Here is a 22,661-nt window from a genome sequence, read left to right as displayed (position 1 = left end):
TTTAGACTTTTGTCATGGATTTTAGTTTGCTTAGTTTGTAAAGTTTCTAATCGTCAAATGGAGATTTGGGATTCAAGCATCATTTACATAAAAAAAACCAATTAATATATTAGCCTAATGATAAAAAACAATTATTATGCGCATTTTATCTCACGTGATGTTGACATTGTCATTCTCCGTCCCATGATAGTCCTCATGTGTTATTAATTTTTTTTAAGTAGTGTAAATTAGCTATCTAAATCATCTGACTTATTAAAAAAAGTTATCTAAATCATCTAATTTAAAATTTCTAAGGAGGCGTTTGGTTCACTATAATGAGTTCTTGATGTGATGCACACTACAATAATGTGACATTAAAATTTTTGGTTTATTTTATTTTTTCTAACATTACTGATAGTGGATAAAATCAGTTTGGTTGAATACTTCGGCTCCGATGGGCTACAACGTTCGCAAAGGCCTGAAAAAGAAGAAAAGAATCAAAGGAATGACCGGGGTGGACCGGTCCAATATCCTCCGATGGTGAAGTTAGTGCCTTCCCACAGACGACGCCAAACTGATAGTGGATAAAATCAGTTTGGTTGAATACTTCGGCTCCGATGGGCTACAACGTTCGCAAAGGCCTGAAAAAGAAGAAAAGAATCAAAGGAATGACCGGGGTGGACCGGTCCAATATCCTCCGATGGTGAAGTTAGTGCCTTCCCACAGACGACGCCAAACTGATAGTGGATAAAATCAGTTTGGTTGAATACTTCGGCTCCGATGGGCTACAACGTTCGCAAAGGCCTGAAAAAGAAGAAAAGAATCAAAGGAATGACCGGGGTGGACCGGTCCAATATCCTCCGATGGTGAAGTTAGTGCCTTCCCACAGACGACGCCAAACTGATAGTGGATAAAATCAGTTTGGTTGAATAGCCCACAAGACATTTTTCTATAATAATTAAAAAAAAAAAAAAAAAAAAGGCCCATGAGCACTATCACCTATGAGGCTCAGACCTCAGACCTTAAACCCTAACCCCTTCTTCTTCTTCTTCTTCTTCAGAATCTCCTTCTCCGCCTTCTCAAAACTCAAACACCATTTTAGAGAGAGAGAGAGAGAGAGAGAGAGAGATGAAGATTAAGGAGGAAAAGAAGAAAAGCAAAAGTGTTCAAAATTCCAAATCCGAAGAAGTAGAAGAAGAACAGCCTTCAATCACTGAACAAAATAAACTCAAACTCAAACAAAAACAAAAACAATTACCATCTCATTCCGATTCTGATTCTGATCCTGATTACGGTTCTCCTTACGTTTCTGATTCTGAGGTAATTACTTCCTCTCTCTCTCTCTCTCTCTCAACTTCGATACGCCACTGTTTGTTTCTCTGGAAAAAAAAAATATTTTCTTTTGCTTTCTAGAGAAATTTTTTAAAACAATATTTAATTAAGGATTTGGTTACCTCTCTACTGTCAGTGAATTCGAGCTTAGATATGCTATGGCTTTCACTAATTTAAATAAATAAATATGAAAATTTAGGTTCACGAACACACTTATTCTTCATCCGAGAGCTTTTGTTTTCTCTGTTGTATCATCTCCGGCCACCGGAATCTGGCCGTAGTGGCTATCGGAATGGAGTGGCATGCTTCATTTTCCGATAACAGCCATTTCTTCTTCAATAATTTTTGAATCTTATTAGATTCAAAATTCATCTAAAAAAAAAAAATAATACTTAAGCTCTGTGTAAGGAAAAAAATAGTAAATTATTGAGTTTTTGAAGGGGTTTGTAAGCAGTATGAAAATGTAAAAAGAAACTGAAAAGCATTGAACTGATTGAGCTTAATGCAGCTGTTAAAGGTTAGCTGTGTTTTGAAGTATACAAGTAAACGGATTTTCGCTACATGTTGTTTGAGTTTATTCATTGTTTCTCTGTTTTTGTTTGCTTTAAAATGTTTTTAAGATAATTCAAGTCACCAGCTAGTGGCTTTGTTTACGTTGCATTACATATTAGGTATTACTTTACGTTTATTTCTTATGAGAATTTGATTGACTAGCTGGGTGGTGCAAATATATGAAGGAGTATATCTATGGTGTTTTGAATTTGTTGATATGTCAATAATAATTTATGGGATTTCTATGTTTGTTGAAATTTATGAGTAAATTAGCTTTGGTGGTTCTAGGATTTTTCAGAGGATGGTGACTTTGATGGATCATTGAGTGATTCAGAAGCTGGAGAAAGTGGTTCGTCTGGAGATGAGGTACACGGTAATTGCCTTCGTTTTGTTTTCTTTGTATGCTTAATTAACAGGAAAGTGATGAAAAAGATGGGAGATAAAAATTATCAAGTTAAGTGAATGAAAAGGGAAATAGCTTTGAGTTAAGAAGATTACTTTTTTGTATTTATCAATCTACAATATGTATTTTCATCAATTACATGTGTAAGGATTCTTTTTGTTGCTTCATCTATTTGATTTTTGTTGATTCAAATCAATCTGAATAATCAATGTGCAAATCTTTCTATTACAAGTCTAATTTCTAGATCATTATATTATGCCTCTCTCCTGCGGAGGTTACATTTTTAACGTGTCATGATCAAACAAAAGGCCAGCATATTTGAAAATTTAATTACTTATCTTTTTTTGGCTACTTTTACTCAAAAATTGTGCGGAAATAAATAGGTTTTCTCTGCCCTTCTTGTTTAATGTTGTGAAATTTCATGCTTCTGTAGCCTGAAAATTTTTGGTTTTGTGCTCTGCAATATTTTAATATTTTTGGCAGGGTGTTGTCAACTCAGACATTGATGATGGCTTGCACAATGATCAAGAAAATCAAAGCAAGAGCTCTGAATCCCATCAAGGAGTTGAAGAGAGTGATTCCTCTGAAGATGAGGTCTATTGATTTATATATTAATTTAGTTATTTTTTGGTGTTGTAATGAATAAAATTTTAAAGTTATCAAGTTTACTGTAATATTCTTGCTTTTTTCAGGTGGCTCCTCGAAATACAGTTGGAGATGTTCCCTTGGTATGGTATAAGGATGAGGAGCATATTGGATATGACCTTAATGGGAAGAAGATAAAGAAGAGAACGCGAAAAGATAAAGTAGAATCATTTCTTGAAAGTGCTGATGACGCTAAAAATTGGTTAGTCTATTGATCAAAATTATCATTTTTCTCATTGTTGCAGTCATTATTTCCTTGAAAGTACTGATGAAGAGTTCTAAGCCAAGGTCTTTTTGGAGAAACTATATATTTGATTATGTTGTTATTTTATTACTTTTCAGGCTCAAGGTTTATGATGAGTATAATGATGAGGAAGTAGAGGTGACAAAAAAAGAGCTCAAACTTATTAATAGATTGCTCAAAGGAAAGGCACCACATTCTGACTTTGATCCTTATGCGGTGTGTAGTTGCCATTCAATCTTTGCTCTTCAATTTCAGATGGATGTCAATATTGGCTTCTGACAAATGATATACTTAATTTTATGCTTGAAGTTTAATTATTATTATTTTTCCAAATGCAGCCATATGTTGATTGGTTTAAATGGGATGATGCCAAGCATCCACTCTCAAATGCACCGGAACCGAAGAGGCGGTTCATTCCTTCAAAATGGGAAAGTAAGAAGGTATGGAATTTTGAATGTGTGGCTTCTTTGTAATGTAAGATCATAGCCAGTTGGCAAAGTATGGGTGCTTTATTACTTCGTATACCTTAGATTTCATTTCCCTTTGATGGTCAATGATCTCAAAACAAAGAAATGTTTGGACCTTCGAGTTGAATCAATCCATATTTCATGTCCTGCACTTTCTTTTATGAATCACAGGTTGTTAAGCTTGTTAGAGCAATTCGTATGGGATTAATAAAGCGTGACAAGCCAAAAGAAGAACAACAATTCTATCATTTGTGGGGAGATGATTCCAGCTCAACAGAAAAGGCTAATCATTTATCTTTCATTCCTGCACCAAAGTCAAAATTGCCAGGTATTAGTTTTAAGTCATCTTCTGGATTTTATAATTTTACATTAGATAATTTATGTGAAGAAACTTGAGCAACAACTTTGATCTATATTTGCTTTTTAGGCCATGAAGAATCGTATAACCCTTCTTTAGAATACATCCCAACACAAGAAGAGATTAATTCTTATCAATTGATGTTTGAGGAAGATCGTCCTAAGTTTATACCTAGAAGGTAATGCACGATGTGACTTTGTGTAATAAATATCTATTTTTGTCTCTCTTGTTTGATTGTTGAGCCTGAGACATCTAATCAATGTCAATTTGATTAGGTATACATCTTTGAGAAGTATCCCAGCATATGATAATGCTGTTAAAGATGTTTTTGAACGTTGTTTGGATCTATACTTGTGCCCTAGAGTTCGGAAGAAACGTGTAAGTAGGAGGCCCCAATATGGGGAAAATATTTATTGGTTCTGTTTAGATTGCCTTGGATGGTCATTTTGCAAGATCGTCAAATTTTTATGTTCTTCTAATCTTATGATGGTGATCAAATTAATTAAAAGTAATCTTATTTATGTCCCAGATTAATATTGATCCAGAATCTTTGAAACCCAAACTACCAAGTCGAAGGGATCTTAAGCCTTACCCTGTAACATGTTATCTTGAGTACAAAGGTCACACGGACGCTGTTGTGTCAATTTCCATTGAAGCTTCTGGACAGTGGCTTGCTTCAGGTTTGGATGCAACTCATTGATATTAATTGCATTTTTATTCAGGCAACTAGACAAGAGTTTAGTTAGATATGGGTCTCATAATTTTTTATTGTTCTCAAAGGTTCGCTTGATGGAACCGTACGAATTTGGGAGGTTGAAACTGGTAGATGTCTTAGAGTCTGGGAGTTTGAAGAAGCAGTTAAATTTGTGGCATGGAATCCTCTGCGTGAGATTCCTATTGTAGCTGTCTCTGTGTAAGGCTTATTAAATTGATTTATTGTTTCTTTTCTGGGTTTAAAAAAAAAAAAAATGCTGAAAACTGCTTTGCCTGTCAGTGTAAATCAACTAGTGTATGTTTTTCAGGGGACAAGAGGTATTTATTTTGAATACTGGTTTAGGAGATGAAGAAGAACAGAAAAATATAAAAGAGCTACTCCATTTTGAGACACCTGTAGCGCCAGATGATTCTGGTCAGTATGAAATATCCGTTACTTTCAATATCCTAGATTATTTTTTTTAACTAAATCTATATCAAATCAAGATGTCTGACCTTTGCATCATATGTTTCATGAATTTAGGCGACAAGGTGTCCGTTGCAAGCTGGCATCGAGATGATAAGCATGAAGGAATCAGGATAAGGCATTTTAAGGTACTTAAGCTTCTAAACCAACTACCCCGTCTGAAACCATTCCGGTCCTGCCTTTATCCTGATAGAGTAGAATTTTTCTGATAGAGTAGACTCAATCCATTTACGGAATGAAAAATATAATTGTTTTATTTGTTCTGCTGTTACAGACAGTATCTTCAGTGGAATGGCATCGTAAGGGAGACTACTTTTCAACAGTCATGCCAGCTGATATCCTTTTTCTAGTCTTATTGATTACATATTACTATTTCTTAGATAAAAAAAAAATACTATTTCTTGAACAACTCTTCTATTTGTCAATTGAAAGTCTTCTGATATGTTCCTCTAGTCATGTAAAAATTAGGGATTCATGAGTTCGGCCCCTTATTTGATATATAGGATACCCTTACTGATGTCAAAACATCAATGCCCCTTTTGATTATTGATCTGTTGCATGTTCATTGTCTGAAGAGCAGGTCAGATAGTTCTTTTTATAAATCTGTTTGGTCCAATGGGCTTTTTTTTTGGTAGGGGCAAGAATGTGAACTTGGTCATAGTTTTTAACAATCCTTTTTTATGTGTGTTCTTTCGGGATGAGGTATACCTAGATTGTTGGCAAGAAATTTTATAATCACCTTTATCAATATGCTTCTTTCTTAAACAGATCATAGTGGCTGTGTTGCCTCTGCCTGCTCAGCTTTTTAAGAAATTTTATTTAACTGAAGGTCGAACTTCAGTTTACCTAGTGAAGAAAAATTCAATACAATTAAATGCGGTTAAGTAAATGTGAAAAGCAATTTGTGGAAATATGATATAGACCTAGTGGCATGTGCACGTACCTGCAGTCGCGCGCACGCACACACCCACTGGTTGCATGCAGGGGTTCGAAATGAAGAAAGGTGTTCTTTAAATATGACATGCCATTGTCTGAGCATGGAACTTTATCTAATTGATCATTTTTTGCTAGTTGAGTGTGGTCTGATAAGTATGGAATTATTTTTTTAAATCTCTTTGGATTTTCTTGACTTTTTAAATACGCGAATCAAGAGCTGTTCTTATACACCAGCTCTCTAAGAAACATACACAAAGAATTCCATTCAAGCTGCGTGGACTTCCAGTTTCATCTGTGTTCCATCCTACAAAAAAAATCTTTTTCATTTCAACAAAGAAGAATATTCGTGCTTATGATCTGCAGAAACAAAAGCTTATTAAAAAGCTTGAGACTGGACTCCGTGAAGTCTCTTCCATTTCTGTTCATCCTGGGGGTATGTTCCCAATCTTATTTCCTTTATCACATCTTTACATTTTGGATAAAATTTAATTTTATTAGATTTTCTTTTGTTGATGTATTTTGGAAACAATCAATTGTTATTGTGATATTTATCTTCTCAATTTATCTGAGGATTGCTTTCCATGCAGGTGACAATATAATTGTGGGGAGCAGAGAGGGAAAATTGTGTTGGTTTGACATGGATCTTTCATCTAAACCTTACAGAATTCTAAAGTATGTTTCTGGACAAAACTATAAATGATTAGAAGTTAATGATAAAAGAACTTTCCATTTGAAAAATGTGCCTTTCCTCAATTTATATACTTTATTTGAGGTTTTTCTGCAATGATTATGATAATTATCTTTTTTTTTTTCTGTGAATTATCATTGATGTTATGGTAACAGGCACATTGATCATTTGACTGCAATTATTTAGAAAACAAATACTATGCAATCTACAATGCATGTATCCTCCAATATATTTTTGTCAGTATGGTGATGAATTTCTCTAACATGTGTGGGAATTTCTCAGGTGTCATCCAAAAGATATTACCAATGTTGCCTTCCATCGCTCATATCCCCTATTTGCTTCATGCTCTGATGACTGCACTGCATATGTTTTTCATGGCATGGTTTATTCAGATCTCAACCAGAATCCTCTTATTGTCCCACTTGAAATTCTTAGAGGCCATACAAGCTCAAATGGGAGAGGTAAGAATTTTCAGCATTTTTTTTTTTTTTGGTCTGGTGGTTGAGTGTGAAGGTGAAGATTTTAAAAGGAACAGCAACAGTTATTAAAAAAAAATGAAACAGCAACAGTTTGACTGATTTTATTATTATTTTTGTTTACTGGCAAGAGCTGAAGACATATAATTAAATATAGCCATTATATAACCCACCCACCCACACATATCGATAAGTGTGTGTATTTCTGTATTAAACCCCACTCTGAAACCAATTATACAGAAAACTTGATTTGAAACTCAAATGGGACCTTCTATAGTTCTATTGACCAAGTTTCTTTGTGAGAGGCTAACCAGTCTCAGCCTCTCAGCTCCAATCATGATCTTACTCTACAATAATCTGTTCACATAAGTCTGGATTTTGGCATGGCCTAGGGGTGACAGTCTCAAGGCAAAACTAATTAAATGCCCTATCGTTTTATGTGTGATTTATTCTATCTAAATAGACGACACACAAATTATTTTTGGACATTGCTTGTAAAGGCATATACCGAGGTTCCTTATCCCAAAAAAATATAATAATAATAATAATAATAATATTTTAAAATAAACAGATGTCACTCTAGTTAGTGGAGTCTAATATGTTGGCATTCGATATGATTTTTATTTTAATTCCTCCTTCCAATATTGTTAGCCCTTTGGTTATTTCTAAGATATCCCTAAATATAGTTTTCTTTGAAAAGTCAATGGATAAACTTTTAGTTACTTTCCTAACTTACGTTTTACTTTATTTGAAAAGTTAATACTGGTTTTTCATTTGTTTATTAGAGTTTAAATTAAGTAGGATAGTTTGGAAATTTTATTTTCTTTTATTTGAATGACAATGACTTTCTCCTAGAAACTTAAAATTTTCTAAAATAGGACCAAAAGTGTGGGAGATGAAGAAAGTACAATATTTTGTGTTTGCTTCTATATAGGGCTTTTGAATATGTCATACATATAATCAGTGTGTATCATGTCGATTAGAAATTTATATATTTAAAATGCCATTGATTAATGGCTGTATTGCAGGAGTAATGGATTGTAAGTTCCATCCAAGGCAGCCTTGGTTATTCACCGCTGGTGCTGATTCAGTGATCAAACTTTACTGTCATTAAGAGGGAAAAGTGACACGCACTGTAGTGCGCTGCAAACACGGTGATCATAGGGGATCCATCTCCTGAGTCTCAGGAGAGAGACCTGAAGTTTTGTTGGCAAATATACTGTTTCATTGTTGGAGAGAAATTAATTGTTGCCTGAGTTTCTGGCTCTAGTTCAGTCTCATATGTGTTTGGTGAACATGATCCAATTATAATTTTTGACAAAGCATGTAACTTATAATTCAGTTTTTGTTATTATTTTATTACAATTTTGGGAAGAATGTCCCATATTTTTCTTGAATTCATTAACAATGCATGTGGAACATATGTAAGCACGTAACTTATATATTATTATTATTATTATATAAACCCATTGATTTTCACTCTTGCAGTATGGAACAATGCAGTTTATAGACATAATCTCAAACGTCTATTCCCAAGCAATGTTCAAATATGGTTGCATTCCAGAAAATGTTTCTCATTCACATTTCTGGCACTGTTTTGCATGGTGAAAGACTTTGTAGCCTTTCTAGATTTAGATGAACAAATCACCTAGCTCGTTACACTCTTCAATTTGACAAAATTTATTTTAGCTATCAATAAGCCACTAGCTGAGGTCCCAACTGAGTTACAAGTATGCAAACTTGCGTGTATAAAATCTGTGTTCTCTATGTCTTGTTTCCATAATCCATTAGATCCCCGCTTTCTTGACGCAAGACAGGTAAATCAAGCTGCCACTGTATATGCTCGTCAAGCTCAAGACAAGACATAAAGCAAGCACAAAAAACAGATTGGAGAGTTGCTGTTTTATAGACCATATAAATTGCAAAAAGAAGATTTTTAGTTTAAGCAAAGCGAAGGCATTTTAAATCCATTATATTGATTGGTACTTGCCCATTACAATTCGCAAAACCGAAATTTGCATATTTCTTTTGCTTGTATTTGTTTTGGGGATGGAGGAAGCACAGACAACTTCTATTATAGTGTTGACACGCAATGAAAGTTTGACAGAGTCTTGTTTAGAGGTCTTAATTTTTGATGTATCATAAACCCTGGATCTACCACACATTTTCGAACAAAGTATTTCCATATAACTCCTCAAACACCAATCATCCTTTTGGTTGAACCAAAAACAATTTCGGATACTAAATAGGCCAAAACAAATTTAACATTAAAGTTTGAACATGGGAATGGCTAACAGTTTCTTCAGCAAGCCTAACTTTCCATTAACAGGAATTTTCTCAACTTTGTTAGCCCACTAAATATTATAAAACTGTACATATTATATGAAACGATCACAAAAGTTTTACAGAGTTGTATAGACGCTCCTCACTTGCAAGATGCTGTGATAAAAAAATCGCAAGAATATAATAGGATTTTTATTTTTTTGGTTTCTCCTTGGGATTTTACAGAAGTTGAACTGCTGCGATTGCTGGAATTTTCTCTCGCAATTTCTGTGTAACAGCAACACGAACAGTCATCACCCCTGCAGCTGGTCCTGTTATCCTTACTTTGGCTATTGGTTCCTCAATTGCCACTAGTTCAAGAGATCCACCAGCTGCCCCTACCAGATAGGGCCTGATTTCTTCAAGAACCTGAAATGGACAAGACAAGTATGATAGACAATACATTGAAACAAGCACCTAAAAAATAGAGAAAGAGGAGGGTTGGAGAGGGGGGAGGGAGGATGAATTTGCAACCCCACCATTGGAGTAAGGAACATAAAAGCAAGCTTTGGCAACAACTCAAAAACAAAACCTACATATGTCATAGGTGGTAGGGAGTCCACGTAGCAGTTCAACCATCAAAGAACGGATTCAATAGATTTAGAAGAAATTCTGAAATTCACTATTTAAGATCACACTCAACCCAAAAGAGAATCCTAGCTTTTAGCCAAAGATAACTTAAGTTGCTTGGTGATGCATCACTATCATGTATCAGCTATTTACAGATTTAGTTTTTCCCAGTCTTGAAGTTCTTAACTAAGCCCTACAATGAATGCTTTTACCTTATTTAATGAAATTCATCGTTGCCTCCCCAGAAAAACTACTTAAAAGCCAACAAAGATGAAGGACCCTCTTAATATCATCACTACAGCTTCGGCCCCTAGTGGCCAATCACTTGGTAAGAGTCAAGTGACAGCAACATTAACCTATTAGGTATCAATTCTGTATACTTCCATAGCCAACAACCAAGACTTTGGACATATACTATAGAATGGTGTAAAAGAATACATGTGGTTGAATCTTACAAGATTTTTGGAACTAAAGTTTGGTTGTTGTTGTTATGAAACAATGTTTACGTTCCATATATTCAAAACTCATAACAATTTGAATTCATGTATCTCCTTGATTCACCCTCTCTCAATTTTATTCCACTTGTTCAACCCAAGTGAAATATGGCTTCTTTTTCAAATCTTTATTTGTGTACTGACTCTTACTCTCACCCTTCTGTATGACAAGTATTATTGAACGCAAAACAGAAAAATAACACAATTTTTTCATTTCAGCAATGCAATACTATCTATGCAGTCCATTGGTATGGTAAAACAATTTACAAAGTAAAGAGGGTGAAGGTTTGAGTGCTCTAATGGCTGTGATATAACTATAATGCATGAATTTTTTAAATACTACCTTCTCTATATTTTCTTCATTCAGCTCAAGACCAGATTCTTCATCGGCTATTGGTTCCACTGCAACTATTTCAGGCATCTTTTCCATCAAACGACGCTCAATGCCCATTTTCATTGTCATAACAGAACTAGGACAAGAACCACAAGCTCCTTGTAGCTTCAACCGTACAACATTGCCATCAATCTCATGTAATGCCACATTTCCCCCATCTGCAATTAGATAAGGTCGGATTTCATCCAATACACTTTCAACATTCTCTGCAGTTAGTGGCAATTCCAAAGCTGAATTTGGAGTAGCAACAGCCTTCACAACTGTAAAATATGCAATCAGAGAAAACTTTTATGATCCAAAAGGTTAAAAGTGGAAAAGTGAAATCACGGCCAACCCACAAATGATCTACACCCTCCAGATAAAAAAAAATGAAAAACATTTCATTACACATAAAACAAAAACCAATCCTCAATTTTAAGCTTAACGTTTCCAGAGAACTTGGTTTTTCATTTTGTTCTCATACTTAGACCAAGAAAAAATTGCTTTTTATAGGTCACATGATTTAATGGTAAATTTGGACAAGCAGAAATTTTGAAATAATTATCTAACTAACTTACATCACAATTTTCCCAAAAGCTCCAACAGTTTACCTTGTACAGTCAAATTAATAATATTATTGATGGTTGAGTTTCAACAAAATTTTGATCTGGTACAATTTCCACATATTTATTTAATGACAGATTTAAAAACCAAGATCACCATTAACAATTAGTATGCAATATTTGTGACAGAACAAATAGCAATGTTAATGACTTTTTGAATGCTTCCTATAGGGAAAGTAACTTATAGTACAAATGCCATATCTGGTCCTTAAAGTTTTTCCAATTGGTCACTCAAGTTCCAAAAATAGCAATTGAATGTTTGAAAAACGTAAAATAATCTAGTTGGGTCCTTAAACTACACAAAACTCTGATGTGCAATCTGAATTGTAATAATTAAAAAAATGGTCTAAATGTTGCACATTTTACCCATCTGTCTGTTGCATGCATTTTTTTTTTTAGAGCCCAGTCATTAATTGTAATACGTCAATTAAAGAAGTAACAAAGAATTTAACTTCTGATAGAATAAAACAAATGGCTAACCCTGACTATTCTATTAAGGGTCCATAACCGAACCCAAAACTTTGAGACCAAGGCTTGGTTGTTGTTGTTGTTGTTGTTTTTGTCGTAATTAAAATATCTCTAAATAAACTAAACAACCGAAACTAGCACATAACAAATTATACTAAATTAGCTAAAAGCCTTCTGACTCCCAATTATTACGAATATATATATTTATATATAGCCAAAATGCACATAATCTTGGTCCACTATAGTCAAGTACAAAAATTATTAGATTCTTCTTCTTCTTCTTCTTCTTCTTCTTTTCATTCAGAGTATAAAAACTATTAGTTTTGTAACATTAGCAATTTAGCAGAAAGATAGTCCACCAAAAAAAAAAAAAAAAAAAAAATCACTGTAGTGCGCTGCAAACACGGTGATCATAGGGGATCCATCTCCTGAGTCTCAGGAGAGAGACCTGAAGTTTTGTTGGCAAATATACTGTTTCATTGTTGGAGAGAAATTAATTGTTGCCTGAGTTTCTGGCTCTAGTTCAGTCTCATATGTGTTTGGTGAACATGATCCAATTATAATTTTTGACAAAGCATGTAACTTATAATTCAGTTTTTGTTATTATTTTATTACAATTTTGGGAAGAATGTCCCATATTTTTCTTGAATTCATTAACAATGCATGTGGAACATATGTAAGCACGTAACTTATATATTATTATTATTATTATATAAACCCATTGATTTTCACTCTTGCAGTATGGAACAATGCAGTTTATAGACATAATCTCAAACGTCTATTCCCAAGCAATGTTCAAATATGGTTGCATTCCAGAAAATGTTTCTCATTCACATTTCTGGCACTGTTTTGCATGGTGAAAGACTTTGTAGCCTTTCTAGATTTAGATGAACAAATCACCTAGCTCGTTACACTCTTCAATTTGACAAAATTTATTTTAGCTATCAATAAGCCACTAGCTGAGGTCCCAACTGAGTTACAAGTATGCAAACTTGCGTGTATAAAATCTGTGTTCTCTATGTCTTGTTTCCATAATCCATTAGATCCCCGCTTTCTTGACGCAAGACAGGTAAATCAAGCTGCCACTGTATATGCTCGTCAAGCTCAAGACAAGACATAAAGCAAGCACAAAAAACAGATTGGAGAGTTGCTGTTTTATAGACCATATAAATTGCAAAAAGAAGATTTTTAGTTTAAGCAAAGCGAAGGCATTTTAAATCCATTATATTGATTGGTACTTGCCCATTACAATTCGCAAAACCGAAATTTGCATATTTCTTTTGCTTGTATTTGTTTTGGGGATGGAGGAAGCACAGACAACTTCTATTATAGTGTTGACACGCAATGAAAGTTTGACAGAGTCTTGTTTAGAGGTCTTAATTTTTGATGTATCATAAACCCTGGATCTACCACACATTTTCGAACAAAGTATTTCCATATAACTCCTCAAACACCAATCATCCTTTTGGTTGAACCAAAAACAATTTCGGATACTAAATAGGCCAAAACAAATTTAACATTAAAGTTTGAACATGGGAATGGCTAACAGTTTCTTCAGCAAGCCTAACTTTCCATTAACAGGAATTTTCTCAACTTTGTTAGCCCACTAAATATTATAAAACTGTACATATTATATGAAACGATCACAAAAGTTTTACAGAGTTGTATAGACGCTCCTCACTTGCAAGATGCTGTGATAAAAAAATCGCAAGAATATAATAGGATTTTTATTTTTTTGGTTTCTCCTTGGGATTTTACAGAAGTTGAACTGCTGCGATTGCTGGAATTTTCTCTCGCAATTTCTGTGTAACAGCAACACGAACAGTCATCACCCCTGCAGCTGGTCCTGTTATCCTTACTTTGGCTATTGGTTCCTCAATTGCCACTAGTTCAAGAGATCCACCAGCTGCCCCTACCAGATAGGGCCTGATTTCTTCAAGAACCTGAAATGGACAAGACAAGTATGATAGACAATACATTGAAACAAGCACCTAAAAAATAGAGAAAGAGGAGGGTTGGAGAGGGGGGAGGGAGGATGAATTTGCAACCCCACCATTGGAGTAAGGAACATAAAAGCAAGCTTTGGCAACAACTCAAAAACAAAACCTACATATGTCATAGGTGGTAGGGAGTCCACGTAGCAGTTCAACCATCAAAGAACGGATTCAATAGATTTAGAAGAAATTCTGAAATTCACTATTTAAGATCACACTCAACCCAAAAGAGAATCCTAGCTTTTAGCCAAAGATAACTTAAGTTGCTTGGTGATGCATCACTATCATGTATCAGCTATTTACAGATTTAGTTTTTCCCAGTCTTGAAGTTCTTAACTAAGCCCTACAATGAATGCTTTTACCTTATTTAATGAAATTCATCGTTGCCTCCCCAGAAAAACTACTTAAAAGCCAACAAAGATGAAGGACCCTCTTAATATCATCACTACAGCTTCGGCCCCTAGTGGCCAATCACTTGGTAAGAGTCAAGTGACAGCAACATTAACCTATTAGGTATCAATTCTGTATACTTCCATAGCCAACAACCAAGACTTTGGACATATACTATAGAATGGTGTAAAAGAATACATGTGGTTGAATCTTACAAGATTTTTGGAACTAAAGTTTGGTTGTTGTTGTTATGAAACAATGTTTACGTTCCATATATTCAAAACTCATAACAATTTGAATTCATGTATCTCCTTGATTCACCCTCTCTCAATTTTATTCCACTTGTTCAACCCAAGTGAAATATGGCTTCTTTTTCAAATCTTTATTTGTGTACTGACTCTTACTCTCACCCTTCTGTATGACAAGTATTATTGAACGCAAAACAGAAAAATAACACAATTTTTTCATTTCAGCAATGCAATACTATCTATGCAGTCCATTGGTATGGTAAAACAATTTACAAAGTAAAGAGGGTGAAGGTTTGAGTGCTCTAATGGCTGTGATATAACTATAATGCATGAATTTTTTAAATACTACCTTCTCTATATTTTCTTCATTCAGCTCAAGACCAGATTCTTCATCGGCTATTGGTTCCACTGCAACTATTTCAGGCATCTTTTCCATCAAACGACGCTCAATGCCCATTTTCATTGTCATAACAGAACTAGGACAAGAACCACAAGCTCCTTGTAGCTTCAACCGTACAACATTGCCATCAATCTCATGTAATGCCACATTTCCCCCATCTGCAATTAGATAAGGTCGGATTTCATCCAATACACTTTCAACATTCTCTGCAGTTAGTGGCAATTCCAAAGCTGAATTTGGAGTAGCAACAGCCTTCACAACTGTAAAATATGCAATCAGAGAAAACTTTTATGATCCAAAAGGTTAAAAGTGGAAAAGTGAAATCACGGCCAACCCACAAATGATCTACACCCTCCAGATAAAAAAAAATGAAAAACATTTCATTACACATAAAACAAAAACCAATCCTCAATTTTAAGCTTAACGTTTCCAGAGAACTTGGTTTTTCATTTTGTTCTCATACTTAGACCAAGAAAAAATTGCTTTTTATAGGTCGCATGATTTAATGGTAAATTTGGACAAGCCGAAATTTTGAAATAATTATCTCATTAACTTACATCACAATTTTCCCAAAAGCTCCAACAGTTTACCTTGTACAGTCAAATTAATAATATTATTGATGGTTGAGTTTCAACAAAATTTTGATCTGGTACAATTTCCACATATTTATTTAATGACAGATTTAAAAACCAAGATCACCATTAACAATTAGCATGCAATTTTTGTGACAGAACAAATGACAGTGTTAATGACTTTTTGAATGCTTCCTATAGGGAAAGTAACTTATAGTACAAATGCCATATCTGGTCCTTAAAGTTTTTCCAATTTTTCAATTGGTCACTCAAGTTCCAAAAATAGCAATTGAATGTTTGTAAAACGTAAAACAATTAGTTGTGTCCTTAAACTACACAAAACTCTGATGTGCAATCTGAATTGTAATAAAAAAAGATGGTCTAAATGTTGCACATTTTACCCATCTGTCTGTCGCATGTATTTTTTTTTTTAGAGCCCAGTCATTAATTGTAATACGTCAATTAAAGAAGTAACAAAGAATTTGACTTCTGATAGAATAAAAAAGGGTGGAAAATAAAACATATGGCTACCCTGACTATTCTATTAAGGGTCCATAACTGAACCCAAAACTTTGAGACCAAGGCTTGGTTGTTGTTGTTGTTGTTTTTGTCGTAATTAAAATATCTCTAAATAAACTAAACAACTGAAACTAGCACATAACAAATCATACTAAATTAGCTAAAAGCCTTCTGACTCCCAATTATTACGAATATATATATATATATAGCCAAAATGCACATAATCTTGGTCCACTATAATCAAGTACAAAAATTATTAGATTCTTCTTCTTCTTCTTCTTCTTCTTTTCATTCAGAGTATAAAAACTATTAGTTTTGTAACATTAGCAATTTAGCAGAAAGATAGTCCACCAAAAAAAAAAAAAAAAGAGCAAAAATGTTTTGAATTTGCATATACTTAGGTTTAATTTGATTGATCTAATTAAATTAGATTGGAATACAAACAGCTACGGAATTCAATGAAACAATCAACAGAATCCACCAATTTACCCTATTTTTCAATTCAAAAAAAAAATTACACCTACCTAAGCTGCGTGAGCGAGATTGAACGGAACAGCGTGAGCTCCGCCACACTGGATTATATCCCCTCGCGAGAGAAACATGAGTACGAAACAAGCTCCCACAACTCTGTCAACAAATTTTAGCTTCCGATTTAGAAAAATTGAAACCAATAAAAAAAAAAAATAATGAAATTGATTCAGAGAGAGAAAGAACCTTGGAGGAGCGAGAAGAAGAAGAAGAAGAGGAAGAGGGAGATTCTAGGGCTTGGTGGGATCTGCCGCAATACGACGCCGTATTCACCACCACAGTTTGCATCTCTGTTAGTTTCAATCGCGTTTCTTTTCTTTTCTCTGAGCTAGTAGTAGAGCTGGGATTTTTTTTTTTTTTTTTCTTGACCTTATATATTGCTTTTTTATTTTCCTTTTGTTTTTCTTGGGAAACAAACAAGAAGCAGAGAAGAGAAGAGAAGAGAACAGAAGTGAAGGACCAAAAGGGAATCAAAACAGTCCCTCCAGTTATCTCGGGGAGTATCTTTCGTTATATTAATTTGGCGCCGCTAATTTCTTTTTCATTTATTTTTTATTTTTATTTTTTGAAGTCTATTCTTTCGATTCTCAAATTAAAAAAGAAGTCTATTCTTTCACGTACTTGAAAGGTCATAGAACCATCTAGACCTTTTTTAAATACAAAATTTTATTTAAATTATCTAGGTTTTTTATTATTATGATGATCATTTTTTATTTTGTCAATTAAGTTATTATTAATTTATTAAAATATTTTAATTTGAAAATCATACTCATCTTTTTTTAAAAAAATTTTTTTATAGGAAAATTCATACTCATCTTGGTAATTCATTTTCATTAGCAGAAAACAGTTAATAATATTTTGTATTTATTTTCACCTACATAACTTATTTTTAGCAGTCACTTCCTTGCTCTAAAAGGTTTTTTTTTTTTCCCTCTAAATAGAGATTTCTCCCTCTGCCTTCTTTGTCGAATAGTTGCTAAATTGATTTATAAACAAAAATTAGGTGAAATGCAGAGTTTAATAGTGGGTTTCTATTCTTCTCTGTTCAATTATCTAGAATAATATAAAATGAACAACATAGATGGATAAAGACTTCAAATCTATATAATTTAATTATCATATACACAATATATATATATATATAATGATAATTGAGAGGCTTTTCGTACAGGGTCTTAGCACCTGCTTTGAGAACAAGTGTGTTGCAATACAAGCTTCCTTTATAAGACCCCATCTATTGTGAGAAGAGTCACTTTCATAAAAAGGCTCTTCATCAGTCATCACCTGAGAATTTTTTAAGATTCTAAGAATTTTACTCTCCTTTCGACTATGCGTAAGCAAGCTCCATATATGCCCAACCATCGCACACAAGTGACAAGACTATATCCTAGCCAAGCACAACTACTGAAGGTAGCTAAAGTCAATAACAATTCACCAACCTAAATTTAAGTAATTGACAAAATTAAAAGCTTGATACCTAATCTAAAATATGATATATAAATTTTAGGTATCTTTACATATTTTTTTTCCCAAATTTTGATTGGGAGATTTCTGTCTTTCTCTCTTTTAAATGCCAACCAGTTTTTTTTTTTTTTTTTTTTTACTTAAAAAAAAAAACTTTATATTGGATTTTTTTTAACTTTATATTGGACTATTGGTTGTAACAGGCCAAGTTTCACCCAAAATAGATTACATCGAGTGAAGGATATCAAAAAATGTTGCTCACCAACAAATTAAAATAAGCCAACTACATCATGCATGTTTTCAGGTGAACAATATTGGATCATGATCTAGTTTGTAGGTTGGACCTTTCTAGGTCACAACCCTTATTTTTTGAAATACTATCTATCAAAAACCAAGCTATCAACCTAAAACAAAACCAAATTAGATAAAGGACCGCAGGGAGTGGGGGGAGGGGGGGGTTTAAAAGTGATGAGGGTGACCACGATATGGTGGTTCTTCAAGATCATCTACAAGATTGATGATTCTTAGGAATTGGAACCTTCGAGATTAATTATTGATAGTAATGGTGTGTATTCAACCCACACTAACTTAGCAAACCCGTTTTGATCCGATCCATGTTATTAATAGTTTCAAACATATATGTATTTCAAATTTACTAGTTTTATTAATTTAAAATTTGGGAGTTATTTAAATTTGTTATCTTGATTTAGTTCGGTATTTGAGACAAAATTTTGATTAATTGAATAATAAGTTTAATTGTGCAAATTGTAATCGTTTATATTGAAGAATTAGCTTAAATGGTTAGATGAATTTTTTTATATTAGGATTGTCAAAATGACCACAACCCTAATAAACCAACCAATTCATCCTATGAATTGTGTTGAGTTTGTTATTAGTTATTAGGGCTAAATGGGTTGAGTTGGGTTAGAGTTTCCTAATATAAGTAGGTTGGGTTTGATCGAAAATTAACTCAACCTCAGTTTGACTTGATCCATGCCCATTCCGACTCAACAATTGATTGGTAACAACATTCAAAATCAACATTGATTAGTAACAAAGGCCAAAAGATGATTGTCAGACGACGAGGGGATTAAAAAGAAAAACTTGAAATTTCAATAGTCATGAGTGGAACTGGAAACTAAAAGTTACTAAACTCAAAGTCCCTTTCTTCATTTTCCTCCGACAGATTGCCAAATATGAGTACAAAATATTAACCATGGAAAGGTTTAGATAGTTCATGAATATGTATAGATATAGATAACCTTGGCATACATATTCCCTCCACAAAGCAATTAACGTTCTTATAATCACATAAAGATAAAAAGGACATAAAACCAAATTAAAGACACATTAAATTCTCAATTATACATGTTGGGAGATGAATATAGAGGGTTCTGCATGGTTTTAGGAGACCGTTTCTTCCTTGAAAACAAATCTCCCACCAAAGGAATAATAGGCTTCTTCTTCATCGCCTTCTTCTCCTGCACTTTCCCTCCAAAATAACCTTCCTCGTCTAAACTTAATATATGAGCCAAAGTAGTCGAGTCCTCCATTCTAATCATCAACTCTCTCTTCCTCGCTTGATCCTCTCTAACTTCTCTGTTTCTATTTACTATCAGTGCATTTGTTGCAGCAGCTGCCTCGGCTTTGGCCAACTTTGACATGTTCTTGTGAAGCTCAGCGTTTAAGGAAGCCAATGCAACCTCGGTTTCAGACTCTCTCTCTTTTAACAACTTCAACTCCACCTTTGTTTCCTCTAGCTCAGCTTCAAGCTTCTTTAGAGCGTCTAAAACCAAGCTTTCATCTTCTCTTTTGTTGTCGCTAAAGACCAAGTTTCTTGTAGGGCTGTCATCGCCATCGTCATCGCTAAATACCAAATTTCTTGTAGTGTTTGGAACTATATTCACATTATAAGGCCTTGGAGATGGTGAGAATATTTCTCCTACGTTCACGTTATAAGGCTTTGGAGATGGTGAGTACATTTCTCCGAGGAGAAGGCGCTCGCCAAAAATGGCGACGGCTTCTTTGACAGAGCGGAAGGGACGGGAGGTGTCAACGTTGGAGCTATAATCTAGGTTTGGGCTTTGAGGAAGAGAAAAGGGTTCCATGGTGGTGAGTTTGTGGTGAGAATGGTGTGCATGAAGAAGAAGGAGAAGGAGAATAAGATGGAGAAGCTATATTTGATATGATTAGTTAGGTTTGGGTTTTCTTTGCTTTTACTTCAAAAGTTTGGAAGGAAGTGGTGAAAGGGGAAGTGGGGTAAGGGTAAGATATAATAATATGGAAGTGGGAGACTGTTGTTTCAAGGTTAAGGTAAGATCCGAATGGAGGATGAGGATGAGGATGAGGACGAGTATGAGGATGAGTATGAGGATGACTAGCTACCTGCAGAGAGTATATGTCACTTTGATACCATTAGGTGTGTCCCTCCAGTTTTTTTTTTTTTTTTTTTTTTTTTTTTTTTTTTGTTTCATTTTGCTTTTGCCTTTTTTTTCTTTTTCTTTTTTCTTTAAAGCAACATTCAAGACACACAAGATGCCCCAAACAATGACAAGATGGAAGACAAAATAAGTCAGCTTAGTTGCTAATTCACCTTTTATAGCAAATAAGTTGACCAAGAGCAGCTGCATTTTCAATTAAATTGTCAAGCCTCACTTGTTATAATTATAGACGGTTTCACTTCCTTTACATGAAATTTATTGGTATAATCTTCTTCTATTATATACTATTCCCTTTTCCTAAGTGATGAACATACGTTCATCAAATTATATAAAAGCAGCTACTTTAGAAGATTTTATCCCTTTCAGCTGCTTTAGTATTTCCTCCTTAGCACGTATATATGTGTGTGTATATATATATATATATATGAACTTTTGCTTCCATTGTAAGACACACTAAAAATATTAGAGAAATGCTAAGAGCAAAAGAAAGATATGTGTATATATTTTCGAAATAATATATTGTGGTGAATGACCACTAGACAAGAAGCAATTTAAATATAATATAATCCTCATATATTATTTTCTTGCCTATATATTTCCTCTATTTGACAACATCTTCTTATTCTTTTTTTTGTTTTTTTGGGGTGTGAAGTACTTCATTTTTTGTTCATTAACTAAAGCATAAATTGCATCATAAAATAATGCGTGTATAAGAAAATACGGTTCTCTCTTCAATCCAAGTAATTAAATCATCTGGGGGAATATCCTTGGCAAGCTACATGAGAGACTACCACATACCAAAACATGTGAAGGATGCTTGTAATTCCATAATAGATTGCTGCAATTGGTATAATATATTAATATTGGCTCCCAGTCAAAGACTCTTGGAAGTGCAAAATCATAAGGGTGATCCTTTTGCATGGATTTATAACTTTGTAAGATTTTTCCTTATTCGCTGTTAGAATTTTGTATATGATTTTCTGTTTTCTTGAAGTCCCGTTGGCTAGTGAGATTTCAATTGGACAATATTTGGTCGGGTCACCCAATTTAACTATCTTTTAATAAAAACTATAACTCGATTATAAGCCCAACATGTAACAAATAAACCCAAGCCCACCTTATTTTAACACAATAAACTCGAATCCATACATGCCCCATTTGCCCTTAAAGCCCAACTAAGATCAAGCCTAAGCCCATCGGTCCAACCCACTTCAAACTTTCCCATATAACCAAACTGCCATCAGCTTCCTCAAATCACACTTTTTCCCCTACTTTCCAACAAACCTTTGACCCATCTCAAATCACACAAAGGCTCCCATAGTCCCATACCCAAATGATCAAAATAGCTCTACATTCCTTAAAATATTAAATATACCCTTTTTAATGCCATCACACTCTAGCATACTTATTTCTTATTATTTGATTTATGTATTTTTTAAAGTTAAAGGGATTCTTAAAATACAGCAATAGTTTCCCTAAAAATAAATAAACAAATATATACAATAGTAATTACAAAAAAATGGATATTGTAAAGTGTCTAACCCCTTTCTTACACAAAAATAAACACGAAAAACCTTTCTCAATAGTTTGCTGCTATTTTATTACTTGAGTTAATATAAAGAGACCTCATGTTAACTTATGAGTCCAAATTCAATAAGAATGGAGTATAAATAATTTAATAAGAGATTGTCACATCAACTTTTTACTTAAAACTTAATAGATCCAACAATATATAATAATATTTTAATAAACTCATAGTTAAGTTGAATTTTCAAATGAATATTAGAATTAATTGAGTGTAGTTGTATCTATTTTTTAACATTTAATATGATATGTGACATGTTGAGATTGAAGAGATAAAATTTGGGTTTTACACCAAATCCTTGTAGAATTTAATCTCAAAGTTAAAATATGATGATATGATATATTAGAATTGAATGGGTAAAACTTGGGTTTTACACCAAATCCTTATAAAATTTAATCTCAAAGTTAAAA

At 33.7% G+C, this 22,661-nt stretch overlaps 4 protein-coding genes across 5 annotated transcripts; 1 reads left to right on the top strand and 3 right to left on the bottom strand.

The window, feature by feature from the left end:
* Positions 1–971: 971 nt before the first annotated feature.
* LOC112006544 (ribosome biogenesis protein BOP1 homolog) lies at positions 972–8,739 on the top strand. 2 transcript variants are annotated; one of them, XM_024038823.2, is made up of 18 exons: positions 972–1,299; positions 2,152–2,229; positions 2,750–2,860; positions 2,959–3,113; positions 3,254–3,371; positions 3,494–3,595; positions 3,794–3,950; positions 4,050–4,158; positions 4,256–4,358; positions 4,510–4,660; positions 4,761–4,893; positions 5,003–5,109; positions 5,218–5,288; positions 5,435–5,495; positions 6,302–6,529; positions 6,684–6,768; positions 7,067–7,245; positions 8,289–8,739. In XM_024038823.2, the coding sequence occupies exons 1-18, from the start codon at positions 1,108–1,110 to the stop codon at positions 8,372–8,374; spliced, it is 2,226 nt and encodes a 741-aa protein (XP_023894591.1). In that variant the 5' UTR covers positions 972–1,107; the 3' UTR covers positions 8,375–8,739. The 2 variants fall into 2 exon arrangements, with proteins under 2 accessions (XP_023894591.1, XP_023894593.1); XM_024038825.2 differs by lacking the exon at positions 972–1,299 and having other exon boundaries at positions 2,152–2,236.
* A 760-nt stretch (positions 8,740–9,499) lies between these two features.
* On the bottom strand, positions 9,500–13,527 carry LOC112006567 (nifU-like protein 2, chloroplastic). The gene is made up of 3 exons (XM_065782153.1): positions 13,360–13,527; positions 10,990–11,325; positions 9,500–9,951 (listed from the first exon to the last, which is right to left on the bottom strand). The coding sequence occupies exons 1-3, from the start codon at positions 13,525–13,527 to the stop codon at positions 9,763–9,765; spliced, it is 693 nt and encodes a 230-aa protein (XP_065638225.1). The 3' UTR covers positions 9,500–9,762.
* Positions 13,528–13,608: 81 nt separating this feature from the next.
* LOC112006558 (nifU-like protein 2, chloroplastic) lies at positions 13,609–17,262 on the bottom strand. Its single transcript, XM_024038839.2, has 4 exons — positions 16,948–17,262; positions 16,758–16,860; positions 15,092–15,402; positions 13,609–14,053 (listed from the first exon to the last, which is right to left on the bottom strand). The coding sequence occupies exons 1-4, from the start codon at positions 17,047–17,049 to the stop codon at positions 13,865–13,867; spliced, it is 705 nt and encodes a 234-aa protein (XP_023894607.2). The 5' UTR covers positions 17,050–17,262; the 3' UTR covers positions 13,609–13,864.
* A 2,108-nt stretch (positions 17,263–19,370) lies between these two features.
* Positions 19,371–20,478, bottom strand: LOC112006563 (WEB family protein At1g75720). Its single transcript, XM_024038845.2, has one exon. It carries the CDS (start codon positions 20,331–20,333, stop codon positions 19,584–19,586), a length of 750 nt encoding a protein of 249 aa, XP_023894613.2. The 5' UTR covers positions 20,334–20,478; the 3' UTR covers positions 19,371–19,583.
* Positions 20,479–22,661: the final 2,183 nt, after the last annotated feature.

The sequence above is a fragment of the Quercus suber genome, unplaced genomic scaffold, assembly GCF_002906115.3.
Source record: "Quercus suber isolate HL8 unplaced genomic scaffold, Cork oak 2.0 scaffold_291, whole genome shotgun sequence".
NCBI lineage: Eukaryota > Viridiplantae > Streptophyta > Magnoliopsida > Fagales > Fagaceae > Quercus > Quercus suber.
This window is presented reverse-complemented; position numbering and strand designations above follow the sequence as displayed.